This window comes from Pleurodeles waltl, chromosome 4_1 (assembly GCF_031143425.1).
Source record: "Pleurodeles waltl isolate 20211129_DDA chromosome 4_1, aPleWal1.hap1.20221129, whole genome shotgun sequence".
NCBI lineage: Eukaryota > Metazoa > Chordata > Amphibia > Caudata > Salamandridae > Pleurodeles > Pleurodeles waltl.
In genome coordinates, this window is record NC_090442.1 from 48,278,092 (window position 1) to 48,292,428 (window position 14,337).

Consider the following 14,337-nt stretch of genomic DNA (forward strand, 5'->3'; position numbering starts at 1 on the left):
CATGCGTAGTTGGTCGAGTAATATCTCTGTTACGCGCACGCTCGGTTGGGTGAGATGTGTCTGTCATGATCGATTCGGTGACTAGTGTCTCCGTCCTGCGCACGCTCAGTTGGTGACTCTAATCCCCTGGGAGGTTGGATTAATTGATCATACCCGGGATTCCTCAATTGCTTTGTCTGGACAAAGAGCCGTTAATATTATGGTCCCAGCTGCCTCTTCTCAGAAAACTCTTCACAGACTCCTTATCATCACTGTCTACCAGGTGTAAACAGAAAGAAGGTAAGGAAGGGGAAATTCTAATTTCGTTTTGAATGACACTTAAATTGAACCATATAACTAAGCGCTTTGAAGCTGGCAGATGCAATACATCATCAAACCCAGCCAGAAATATTTCAGAGACTTGCCTATTACTATCTGGCCTTCCATCCCTGAAGGCATGTTTTAGGTGCCTGTGGATGATCCTTAACTCGCCAGACATCACACATGGGTCTTAATATATATATTTCTTCCTAGTAAGGTTCCTGAGGCCACATCATTTACAGCGAGTGTCACATGTTAACGGTTATCGTGGTGTGTTCCCATGTGAAGTGCCCCCATACCCGAGGGATAAAAGATACTGAGCGCTCTGTCCATGGCTTAGAATTGGCTGCAGCCTTGTGCGCAAACAACGAAAATACTGCAGTGCCTCATTTACAGTGTCAGTGAACTGCTCTGCCTCTGTGTACCTCCTGCAGTAAGTGCAGCCCGTGTCTGTTGAACTCTGACCCCAGTCAGAAGTTCGAGGCCTTCCTACCCCCGCAGGCTCCTGCCTGCGCCTCATCCCTGGCTTTGCTCTTCTGCTAGGCTGCCCACCAGCCCTCGGCCTCTTTTTCTCCGTCTTCTCCCTTTCGTGCTTTTCTGCTTGCTGTATTGTGCCCTTGCGCTTTATGTGTTTTTTTTTCTATCTTATTCCTCTTTTTCTGTGCTTTTTACTCAAATTTTCCTATTTTTCTCTCATTCTCTCTCATTTCGCTCATGCTTTTTCCCAACTTTCACTCTTCCCTCTCCCCGCCGCTGCTGACCCTGCAGCCGGCCCCTCTTTTTCACGCCGTTTCTCCTGCTTCCGCCTCCCAGCTGTCCTCTCCTCCTCCTTCTCCCTACTTAATGGTGGCTGCTGTGCGGCCGCGCTGCTGGTGCGCCAAAGGCAAGCCCATCTGCGCCCGTCCGCAACCCGACCGCGACCAGAGCCAGGACCCCTGGACCTCCCACCCGCCACCTCTACATGCTAGCAGCACTCCGCATTCAACCCAGGACGCAACAACAATTGCAAGCCCTCATCACCGACTGGCACCCACAGACCCTTCAGCTGCCTCCGCTGCCGCCAATCCTACAACACCACCAAGACCTTCGACCTGGCACAACCCACCCGCAACAACACACCCACACTGAAGATCCTGAAATGCATCCTCCTCAATGTCTGCTCCCTCCACAAACACTACCGAAATCTGGGACCTCCTTGACAGCACCACCCCGTACGTCGCATTCCTCACCGAAACCTGGACCAACACCACCTCTAGCCTGAACATTGCTGTTGCCATTTCCCAAGGATACAAGATCACCCGGAAAGAACGTCCCAGCCACCCTGGTGGGGTAAATCGCCCTCGTCCACAAGTCTAACATCCAACTGAGTACACACTCCGAAGACCCCACAAGTCTGATGGAACACCTTCACTTCAAACTTAAGACAAGTCTAATGTCCACCCTCAGGGGAACCCTCATCTACCGCCCACCCGGACCCCGCACACCTTTCTCCGCCTCCATCACAGACAGTATCACCACGCAAGCCATCGCAGCCTCCAATTACACCCTGCTGGGAGACTTCGACTTCCACCTCGACAACCTACAAGACCCCAATGTAGGAAAGTACCATCTTGCCTGGCATGTTACCCCCATATTTCACTGTATGTATGTTGTTTTAGTCCTTGTGTCACTGGGACCCTGCTATGCAGGGCCCCAGTGCTCATAGTATTTGCCCTGTATGTGTTCCATGTGTGATGACTAACTGTCTCACCGAGGCTCTGCTAACCAGAACCTCAGTGGTTATGCTCTCTCAGCTTTCCAAATTTGTCACTAACAGGCTAGTGACTAAATTTACCAATTCACATTGGCATACTGGTACACCCATATAATTCCCTTGTACATGGTACTGAGGTACCCAGGGTATTGGGGTTCCAGGAGATCCCTATGGGCTGCAGCATTTCTTTTGCCACCCATAGGGAGCTCTGACAATTCTTACACAGGCCTGCCACTGCAGCCTGCGTGAAATAACGTCCAAGTTATTTCACAGCCATTTACCACTGCACATAAGTAACTTATAAGTCACCTATATGTCTAACCTTCACTTAGTGAAGGTTGGGTGCAAAGTTACTTAGTGTGTGGGCACCCTGGCACTAGCCAAGGTGCCCCAACATTGTTCAGGGCAAATTCCCCGGACTTTGTGAGTGCGGGGACACCATTACACGCGTGCACCATACATAGGTCACTACCTATGTATAGCGTCATAATTGTAACTCCGAACATGGCCCTGTAACATGTCTAAGATCATGGAATTGTCATGATCCCCCGGGTCTCTAGCACAGAACCCGGGTACTGCCAAACTGCCTTTCCGGGGTCTCCACTGCAGCTGCTGCTGCCAACCCCGCAGACAGGTTTCTGCTCCCCTGGGGTCCAGGCAGCCCTGGCCCAGGAAGGCAGAACAAAGGATTTCCTCTGAGAGAGGGTGTTACACCCTCTCTCTTTGGAAATAGGTGTGAAGGGCTGGGGAGGAGTAGCCTCCCCCAGCCTCTGGAAATGCTTTGATGGGCACAGATAGTGCCCATCTCTGCATATGCCAGTCTACACTGGTTCAGGGATCCCCCAGCCCTGCTATGGTGCGAAACTGGACAAAGGAAAGGGGAGTGACCACTCCCCTGACAAGTACCTCCCAGGGGAGGTGCCCAGAGCTCCTCCAGTGTGTCCCAGACCTCTGCCATCTTGGAAACAGAGGTGTTAGGGGCACACTGGCTCTGAGTGGCCAGTGCCAGCAGGTGACGTCAGAGGCTCCTTCTGATAGGCTCTTACCTCTCTTGGTAGCCAATCCTCCTAACTTGGTAGCCAAACCTCCTTTTCTGGCTATTTAGGGTCTCTGCTTTGGGGAATTCTTCAGATAACGAATGCAAGAGCTCACCAGAGTTCCTCTGCATCTCCCTCTTCACCTTTTACCAAGGATCGACCGATGACTGCTCCAGGACGCCTGGAAAACTGCAACAAAGTAGCAAGACGACTACCAGCAACATTGTAGCGCATAATCCTGCCGGCTTTCTCGACTGTTTCCAGGTGGTGCATGCTCTGGGGGTAGCCTGCCTTCACCCTGCACAAGAAGCTCCGAAGAAATCTCCTGTGGGTCGACGGAATCTTCCCCCTGCTAATGCAGGCACCAAAAGACTGCATCACTGGTCCTCTGGGTCCCCTCTCATCCTGACGAGCGTGGTCCCTGGAACACAGCAACTCTGTCCAAGTGACTCCCAATGTCCAGTGACTCTTCAGTCCAAGTTTGGTGGAGGTAAGTCCTTGCCTCTCCACGCTAGACTGCAAAGCACTGTACAGCGTGATTTGCAGCTGCTCCGGCTCCTATGCACTCTTCCAGGATTTCCTTTGTGCACAGCCTAGCCTAGGTCCCCAGCACTCCGTCCTGCAGTGCACAACCTTCTGAGTTGTCCTCCGACATCGTGGGACCCCCCCTTTTGTAACTCCACGTGGACTCCGGTTCACTCTTCTTCTAAGTGCCTGTTGGGGTACTTCTGCGGGTGCTGCCTGCTTCTGTGAGGACTCTCTGAGTTGCTGAGCGCCCCCTCTGTCTCCTCCTCCAAAAGGTGACATCCTGGTCCTCAGCAACACCCAAAAACCTCTACCGTGACCCTTGCAGCTAGCAAGGCTTGTTTGAGGTATTTCTGCGTGGGAACACCTCTGCAAGCTTCATCGCGACGTGGGACATCTGTCTTCCAAAGGAGAAGTCCCTAGTCCTCTTCTTTCTTGCAGAACTCCAAGCTTCTTCCATCCGGAGGCAGCTTCCTTGCACCTTCATCCGGGGTTTCCTGGGCTCCTGCCCCCCCCCGGACACTGTTGCGACTATTGGACTTGGTCCCCTTGCCTTGCAGGTCTTCAGGTCCGGAAATCTGTTGTCCGTGCACTGCTGGTGTTTGTTCTTCCTGCAGAATCCCCCTATCACGACTATTGTGCTCTTTTGGGGCTAGTAGGTGCACTTTACTCCTACTTTTCAGGGTCTTGGGGTGGGGTATCTTGGACGCCTTGACTGTTTTCTTACAGACCCAGCAACCCTCTACAAGCTCCCGTAGGTCTGGGGTCCAGTCGTGATTCGCATTCCACTTTTGGAGTATATGGTTTGTGTTGCCCCTATACCTATGCTTGCCTATTGCAACCTATTGTAATTCTACACTGTTTGCATTACTTTTCTTGCTCTTACTTACCTAATTTTGGTTTGTGTACATATAACTTGTGTATATTACTTACCTTCTTACTGAGGGTACTCGCTGAGATACTTTTGGCATATTGTCATAAAAATAAAGTACCTTTATTTTTAGTAACTCTGTGTATTGTGTTTTCTTATGATATTGTGCATATGATATAAGTGGTATAGTAGGAGCTTTGCATGTCTCCTAGTTCAGCCTAAGCTGATTTGCCATAGCTACCTTCTATCAGTCTAAGCTGCTAGAAACACCTCTTCTCTACTAATAAGGGATAACTGGACCTGGCACAAGGTGTAAGTACCTTTGGTACCCACTACAAGCCAGGCCAGCCTCCTACACCCAACACCTCATCCCCCCTAGACAAACTCCGCAACATAGGGATTTGACAGATCATGACGGAACCAACGCATTCAGCAGGACACACCCTCGACCCCATCTTCACAACAGGAACCTCCGTCACCTTCAGCCACACCTCCGAACTTCCATGGACAGACCATCGCTGCTTCCATTTCACCTTCAGCACACCCACCATCCTCAGATCCCAACACCAACCATCTCGTAGAAGGTGGGCAAGAATAACTGACGACCAGCTCACCGCCACCCTCGCCAACTCCACCCCTCATCGCACACAACAACCCGAACATTGCAGCCCGCACCTTTCACAAATGGATCGCCGACAGCTCCACACCATAGCCCCCCTCAAAAAGAACAAGAGCAACCACGCCAAGAAAGCCAGCTGGTTCACCGCAGAACTCCGAGAATCCAGACGCACATGTCGACGTCTCAAGAAAATCTGGTGAAATACCAAATCGACAGAAGCCCAAATCAACTTCAGAGCCGTCACCACTGCACACCACCATCTCATCAAAAGCACCAGAAAGAAAGCAATACAAGAAAGAATCTCCGCACACGCACACAACAGCAAGGAAGTCTTCAGCATCATCAAGGAGTTCGCCCAAACCAACAGTGAAGCAACGGACATCCCACCCTCACAAGCTCTCTGCAACAAACTCAACACATACTTCCACCACAAAATCAATATCATCTACGACAACTTCAGCGAGGACAACCTACGTGCAGAACCCTCTCCTCCGGAACCCGACTCCAAAAAAACAACGATCACCAACTGGACCCCCCTCACCACCGAAGATACACTGAAGACAATGAGGACCATACACTCTGGGGCCCCCACGGACCCATGTCCCCACCACATCTTCAACAGAGCCGCTGAAACCATCGCCCCCAAGTTCCGCCTCACTTTCAACCGCTCCCTAGCAGACACCTCCTTCCCTAACGACTGGAAAAACGCCGAGATCAACCCTCTCCTCAAGAAACCCTCGGCGGACCCCACCAACCTCAAGAACTACAGGACCATCTCCCTGCTCCCTTTTTCAGCGAAAATCGTCGAGAAAGCCATCAACAGCCAACTCGCCACTTTCATTGAAGACCACAACATCCTTGATGCCTCCCAATCTGGCTTCAGAAAAAAACAGAGCACCGAAAAAGCCCTCCTAGCCACAATGGACTACATCCGCTCCCTGCTGGACAAGGGAGAGACTGCGGCCCTCATCCTGCTCGACCTCTCGGCAGCCTTGAAAACAGTCTCCCACCACACCCTGATACGCAGACTTCACGAGGCCGGCATCAGAGACAAGGATCTGATCTTTCCTCTTCGGCAGAACTCAACGAGTAAGGCTTCCCCCCTTCCTCTCGGACCCCACACCTACCGCCTGCGGAGTTCCCAGGGATCCTCATTCAGCCCCACGCTGTTTAACATCTACCTGGCCCCGCTAGCCGACATGGTCAGAAACTACGGACTCAACATCGTCTCCTACGCTAACGACACCCAACTCATCCTCTCCCTATCCAACAAACCTAACACAGCCAGACACAACTTCCGCGAAGGCATGGGAGCAGTTGGCAACTGGATGAAAAGCAGCTGCCTACAACTCAACGCAGACAAAACTGAAGTACTCATCATGGGCTCTCAACCCGATGCGTGGAACGACTCCTGGTGGCCCCCCACCCTCGGAAGCCCGTCCACCCCCACGAACCAAGCCCGCAACCTCTGAATCATCCTGGACCGCCAAATCAACTCAGTCGCATCCACCTGCTTCCTACGCAAGACATTCAATGGATCCCCCTCAAACACAGAAAGACCGTCACACAAGCCCTCGTTACCAGCAGACTGGACTACGGTAACGCGCTCTATGCCAGAATCAACAAGAAACTCACCTGCAAACTACGGAACATCCAGAATGCTGCCACCAGACTGGTCCTCGACCTACCTCAACACTGTCACATCTCTCAGCGCCTGCGCACACTACACTGGCTCCCCATAGAGAAAAGAATCACCTTCAAGAGCCTCACCCATGCACACAAAGCCCTCCAGAACACCAGAGCAGCCTAACTGAACAGGCGAATCAATTTCCATGCACCCCACAGGACCCTATACTCGGCCCAGCTCTCTCTCACCGAAGTACCCCGCATCAGAAAAACAAAAACAGGGGAATGCTCATTCTCCTACCTCGCCACCACAGCCTGGAACACCCTGCCGCCCCACCTCAGACAGACTAAACCCCTCCTCAACTTCATGAAAGAGCTGAAGACATGGCTATTTGAATACGCGGCTATTTGAAGAACCACCCCACTGATGGACGCTCCACAATCCCCCCCCAGCGCCTTGAGATCCTCACGGGTGACTAGTTGCTCTTAACAAACACTGATTGATTGATTGACAGTGAAATTTTGTTTCAAGCTGTGTGTGATGCTAAACATGATTTAGCATTGGGCCACGGTGCAAAGGTGAGATAACGCAAGTTTTGTACTTATGCTGCACCCCCAATACAAACCTCTAGCCACAGACAACCGGCCAAAGAACAGTCATGTCGATTTGCATGTGCAAATATTATGCAGTTTTCTCTTTGTTCGGGGTTTGCATCAGTTTTCTTTTGGCGGAAGCATTCCACGCTAGACCAGGCCTCGCTATCTTGCGTGACTTTAGCTGATTTGGCTTTGCAGGGAATTATAGGGGTGTTTGTGCCGTTCACCTCTCGTTACATCGACTTTCCATATGTTATCCAGAGTTTGGTGTCATGTCACTGACAGTTCTACCATTTGCCCCAGTCTGGGTTGTACAGGTGCTGGTGCTAGGCCTCACTAAATCTTGGACCCTCCACCATTCTCTTAATTTATGATACCGTTTTAGATAATCGTTGCCTTTATTGTTGCTAGGGCATAATGGTACCATTATAGAAGTTATAACACTCATTCTTTTAATGACATAGATCATAAAACAGATAAGTCTTTGTCTAAATGGTCAACGGAATGATATGCCGATCAAAAAGCTTATAGAAACAGTCTGTGCCCCCCCCCAAGGTTTCTAGCATTTAGAAAAATGAAACAATTAGACATATTTAGCCCATCATAGGTCTTTTCATAATAGGCCCCCGGGAGTCCCCCAGATGTGTCAGTTTAATGTTAGCGAAGGAATAGTGACAATGTATCATTCTTCACTGGGGAGAGGAGGAGGTCTTTCCCGCTCAGGGTGTGTGCAACTGGAGATGTCTTAGCACCACTTTATCCGAGGATTTCATGGTCCCCTTGTTGACACTACCTGGTCATTTGTGACTCACTATCTCTCTCCAATCAAGGCTTGTTCCCCGGGGGCTTTATTGGAATTCATTATTTTGGGACTGGATTTTTGCTGATGCCAAAGGCATCCTCTGGAGATCGGAGGGGGGAGTGGGAGGGGAGAGTGGAGGCACTGGCAGAGCAACTTATAAACTGTGTGCTGAATCATTGCATGATATACAGTAGAAGCAGATTTCAAGCATACACTGACAGATGGATACATTATTACGAGTTACTTAGCATTATTTGAACCTCTTGTTTCAGCACAGAACATAGCGAGCAGGTTACCTAGGATGACAGGTTTTCTCCTGATTTGCCCTCTGATGAAATGTTTTGTTCTTTTTTTCTGGCCCTCTGCAGGCTTGTGAGTCATGAACTTCAAAAGGTCAAAATGAGCCAACGAGGGTCTACGTGGCTGAAAGCAAGCATGCTTGGTTCATCTGAACGTGTACGAGCATTTCCTGTCCATAAGTGTCCCACTGTAGAAGCCGAACCTGAGCTGCAAGCCTGTCCTGGAGGTGCAGGGAGCCTGGAAGCCCAGCTTAGGCGAAAGGCAATTGAAGAAGAGTTTGGAAAGATACCAACACCTGGGACCCTATTTTTAGAATATTCCCCAGAAACACACCTCAAAACTGCTCAAAAGAGTCACACAAGCAGCTTCAGTGCATGTGGAAGCAGGCTCTGTCCAGCACCTCATATGATCCCACACATGCAAAGGACCCATGAGCCTGAGCCCCTTGCAAGGGACACCACCAGTCCAGTAATTATATCCATGCTAGAGCACTTGGAAGCCAAACTGGAAGTCTTGCATAATGCCATGGGTGATGTGCCTTCTAAAGTTGTAGAGCTCATGGAGAAAATCTGGATAGCTAAGGGTTCTGATTACCTGGAAAATTGCACCAGGCCTGTGGGGATGGTCAGTCTGGTGACCCTTAGAGATAGTACTGTCAGAAGTCCACCGCCAACGTCTCTTCCATTCAGTCCAGCTGAGCCAAATATATGTCTTCAGTCAAGAACCACAGCAGATGGACAAGAACCACAGCAGGACCAGTGCATTAAGTCAGAGTTTTTAAATGTGCAGCAATCACAGCAGGACCAGCGTACACAACCAGTGTCTGCCGGTAAGAACGAACCACAGCAGGATCAGTGCACACAATGCATGTTTCCTGATGGGCAGGGACCACCTCAGGATGAGGGCAAGCATCCAGTGTTTCTGGATTGGAGAGAAGCAGAGCAAAACCAGTGCATGCAAACTGTGTGCTTAGATGGGAAAAACTTACAGCAGGACGAGTGCATACATCCAGTATTTCCTGATGGCAGGGAACCAGAGCAGGACCAGTACACGCAAACAGTGTTTCGTAATGGGAAAGAACCACCCAAGAGGCAGCATTTAAAGCCAGTGTTTCCAGATATGCATCAACAACAACTGGACCAGTGCATGCAACCACTGTTCACAAATAGGCAGGAACCACAGCAGAACCAGTGCATGCGCCCAGTATTTTCAGATGGAGACCAACCACAGCAGAACCTATACATGCAGCCAGTGTTTATAGATAAGCAGGAACCACAGCACGACCAGTCCATAAAACCCATGTTTTCAGGAGAGAAGGAACCACAGCGGGACCAGTGCATGCAACCAGTGTTTACTGATGGAAAAGGCGCACACAAACATCGAGAGAAAGGACAATTGTCTCATGATAGTTGGAGAACACACCAGAACCAGTGCCTAGAGTCAGCACTTTCTTTTGAACTCGACCGAGACCAGAACAACAGCCTACAATCGGAGATTCCTGATGGACACAAACTAGGGTGTTCAGAGAGGATGGAGCCAAATGAACACGTAAAGCAAGAGCAAACTGCTGAAGATAGGTCGGGCTCAACCCAGAAGCAATCCAAATATCCAGATGGGCATAAACCACAGCAGAACCAGCCCATACAGCAAGTAGTTCGAAATGACCCAGAACTACATGGACGTCTGAAGCAAGAATCAACGTCTGTTGGTAGTTGGGGCTCACACCAGAACCAAATCCTAAAACCCACATTTGGTGAGGTTCATGGGCCTGAACAGGACCGCCACATAGATCCAGAGTTTCCTGAAGGGATTGTACCAGATGGACACCTGAAGCAAGAACTTTTGTCTCTTTATGGTTGGGACAGAGACCAGAACCAGTGTCTCAAGCCACAGTTTCCTGACAGGCAAGATCCACATCAGGCGTACAAGTGTGAACCATTGTCACCTGAGACACCACATCCACCTAAGCCCCCATTACGCCTGGAAGGGTGTTCTCCTAATAGTGATGGATCATCTGTGACAGGTTCATTGGAGAGAAGAGTTGAAAAATCAGGTATTACACAGCTTACAAACTCCCCAGGTATGTATGCTTTGCCAAAAAGCTGGTTTCTAGATGAGTCAGGGTGTGTGGGGCTGAAGTGAGGCATAAGAAAGTGGAGCGTGCAAGGAGTTCTGTAGGACAAACTGTTAACAACATCAGTTACAAAAAATCTATATGACAGAAACCTTGGGATCTTAACTAAAGCACTGCAAATCTATATTACACTGTACATTTGGTTAATCTAGTTAACATAGTTTCCATTATTCTAAGACTAAAACGAGGTAGGGTTTTTCAGGATCGAAAACCACTCAGTAGCATAACAATGACAAACAAACTTCAAACAACATCACATAAATTTTGGTTCAGCTATGACACTCTTAACCTGGCAGGAGAGATTTTGCAATGATCTGCCACAGTCCACCCACACTGGTGAGGAGGGGGAGGCATGATCACAGGCGTGATCTTTACTCAGGCGACAGATTCAATCATTATACAGTTCATTATGAAAGTTCAAAACTTATCTTCACTTTCTCAGTCTTAAAAGTACTGCAGTGCCTGCCCATGGAAACAACCCTCACTCTCTTGATAAATGTTCTTCTTTGATGTTCTCAAGGTGCAAAAGTACCACTTTTCAAGCCCCACATTGTAGTCACAATAGGACATTTATGAGTGCAAATGGAATTAGAGTGCAGTTCAAAATATGTTGTCCAAATGAAAGCATTGTGCTTAATTACAAACAGATGTGTATGCAAGGCATGGAACAAACTTCTGCTCTTTCTATGCTCTATTCAGTGTGAGGTGTGGTTCAGGAAAGAACTGAAAATTCATTGTTTCGCTCTGAATCTACAGTAAGAAGCCAGTTTGATCTTAACAGAGTAGTGGACACTCTTTCAGAGTAGCTGTGCACTCTATAAGTGGCTTCATTCATTCATTCACTCATACAGTAATAACATTTAAATCCATAATCTTCAGTTAACTAAGTACAAATAGCTAAAACAAGAAACAGCACTGAAAGGAGCTTATTAGTTATTTATAGTGCTTGTTGCTAGTCTTCCACCACTGTAGCGCTTTAAATCACAAATGCTGTGGTTATCGAAGTCAGTGTTTTTCATTTTATTGGCCCTGGCTGGAAAAAAGGGTGCATCTGGGTTTCAAATGAGTTTCCTTTAGGCACTTCCTTACTAGCTGAGACATGGCGATAAGAAGAGGTTTGTTTTCATATTTTTATGAATATATTTTGTAAACCTGACACCTGCAGTCCCCCTCCCTTTAAAACGTTTGTAAATCAAAGTGTAATATCTGGCTTTGAATACTAATCATGAAGAAAAGGGAAGGCGTGACCTTATGTTGTTCATTGTGAATTGTGAAAACCATTTCCAAATGGGTGACCGCTGACTTGGCTTGAGCAGCACTTACTCAAAGAAATTACCAAAGGTGAGATCAGTCAACACATCTCTTTTCAAGAAGAGGGCTGCCTTTCCCATGCTATGCATTGAGCTCACTGGGTTCCCCAAGTGAATTCTGACTTGATATAATCTGAGCCGCTCAGCATATCAGTACTCCTGGTTTGATTTCAAGAAACTCTGGACTCCGCTGCAGAGAAAGACGATGACCAGAAATAGAAGTCATGGCTGTGTCCTTTTTAGAAGAAGGACTTGAATCCCTGGATTGGAAAATAAACTTTACTGCTGCTGAGGTTGCCTTCCCTGAGAGCATAGGGCCTGACCTGTCAACCCAGCACCCAAGGTCAGCATTCAGTCACTTGCTGTGAGAAGTTCTGAATTGGTGATCCTGCAAAGACTGGGAACCTTAAGTTTTTCCTGGCCCGTCTTGCATTTATCTAAAGTGTGATACCCAAAGCCAGGCCACTTCAACCTGTTAGCACAAGAGAATATCCTTGTGCCTTGTGACCAGGTGCCGCTGCTGTGCCTCTGCCTTACATTCACTGCACTTCTTTCTTACTTCATGAGCATATGAGACCAGCATGCTTGCACCCTACACTTCTTCCTTGCCCGATGATGATAGGCCTGTGTTTCCCGAGCCTGCATTTGCTGAACTCCTTTTGGGTCCCAACAATCGTGAGCCCCTGGGCTGCGCCTGTATTTGTTGCTGAATGTCTGGGCATGATGTTGATATTAGCCTAGGTGCTTGCATAACTGCACCTCTTTTTCTGCATCACTTTGTCTGCAACCAGAGGTCGAGTAGGCTTGTGTGTTGCACCCTCCATTGTGGATTTAGTGTTTGACATCCTTCATTTGCATTCTCTGCTCCTTAACATTCAAACCTGGATGTCTGAAATTGTTCTTGCCCTCAGTCCCAAAATACGGAATTCATTCTTTTCTCTTCTGAGCATAAAAATCTTTCAACCCGAAACTGTTAAACAATTTGAGCAGCCTTGGCTTCTTCCCTCCACCCTCACCTCTGTTTCTTCACTCGCTTATCGATGATCCCTCTCATCCTTATCCTTGATCCTGTGTGTAAACAAACTCATCACAGCGGCAAACCGGTCTTATCACCTTGGCTTCTAAAATCTGCAGCCAATGCATTGATCCCTCTAATTGCACTTCTACCACTGAAAATACTGCTACATGCTTTACGCTTCTGTCCTTACCCAAACACCTAGAAGCACACCTGTTTAGACTTCCTGACTCGTAAAGCCTAACGTGATCTATCATAATCTTGCTTGCTTTGGTCTGGGCTTCCCCCTTCCTTTTCCCCTTGACTCCTCCCCTCCTTTCCTTTCTCCTTGCTTCAACCATTCCATTGTTGGGTAATGTTAATTAGGATTTCTATTGCACAAAACTCATCCCGAAAGGGATATTCCGATGGTGAGCAGAACTGAACAGACCATAACTGGCATGGTCAAATCCCAAATAGACTAATCTGGAAATAACCAAGTTTTCAGAGACCTTTCGAACTCTATGATCTTAACCATCAGATGCCTATTTAGGTGAAGAGTGTTCCAGTGGACGGCCGCAATGTGGGTGAAGAAACGGCCACCCATTTTTGCCTTGCAAATGCGTCTTGATGTCATCATAGCCTAGTTAGCAGACCTTAGCGCCAGATGTACAAACATTAGGAATACCAATTTCCTAATTGCGATTAGCTACGAATCCCAATTAGGAAATTAGTATTCCTAATGTATAATTTTTTCTCAAATAGTGATTCTTAGTAGGTTGCAAATCGACCTACCTCATGAATATTAATGAGATAGGTCACCATTTGCAACCCGTTAGTAATCACAGTGATGGTGGCCTGCTGAGGTGAGGAGACGTTTTCCTTAAGGGAAAACGGGACATGTTTGAAAATAAAAATAAAATCAAATGATGAAGTCCTTCGTGGCAGAAAGACAACTCTCCAGGAGTCAGTATGTTCCTATCTCCATGAGAGGATGGCAAACCCTGCTTTTTTATTGCTTTTCAAAACCACAGTGAGAAAAATGTAATCATTGCTCAAGGTGTAACATTAGAGAAAGTCCATGAGAATTATTTCTTTATTTACATAAACAACTTCTCTAAACTAATCCATAATCAGCTGTTGAAAATACAAGCATGTGAACATAAAACCAAGCCCACGGTATCTAGACTCATAATTAATATAAAACATTTTGTAATACTGTAATAATCATAACATAAAGAAATAAGCAACCTTTATAAACCTGTGAGGCCTTTGGGATGTAGAGGAATGATGGACAGGTCCACAGGACCATGGGCTCCAGCACAAACAATACAAACCACAAAATAGATGTACTTGGCCTTTCAGTGATCTCGCAGTAGTATCTGTTTTCTGTGTTTCCCAGGACAGCTGCAATGCATGCTACAAGGATTCCCAGACTTCCCTTGAGCTGTGCTGATGTCAGAGAACTG

General features: G+C 47.9%; 1 protein-coding gene across 1 annotated transcript in view; it reads left to right on the plus strand.

Moving 5' to 3' along the window:
• LOC138287367 (uncharacterized) overlaps positions 1-14,337 on the plus strand; it is a 30,573-nt gene continuing 16,236 nt past the window's right edge. Inside the window, exons 1-2 of the mRNA XM_069227742.1 lie at positions 1-279; positions 8,499-10,510. Coding sequence (XP_069083843.1) covers positions 8,530-10,510 — 1,981 coding nt within the window. The 5' untranslated portion in view covers positions 1-279; positions 8,499-8,529. The remainder of the gene's footprint in view (positions 280-8,498; positions 10,511-14,337) is intronic.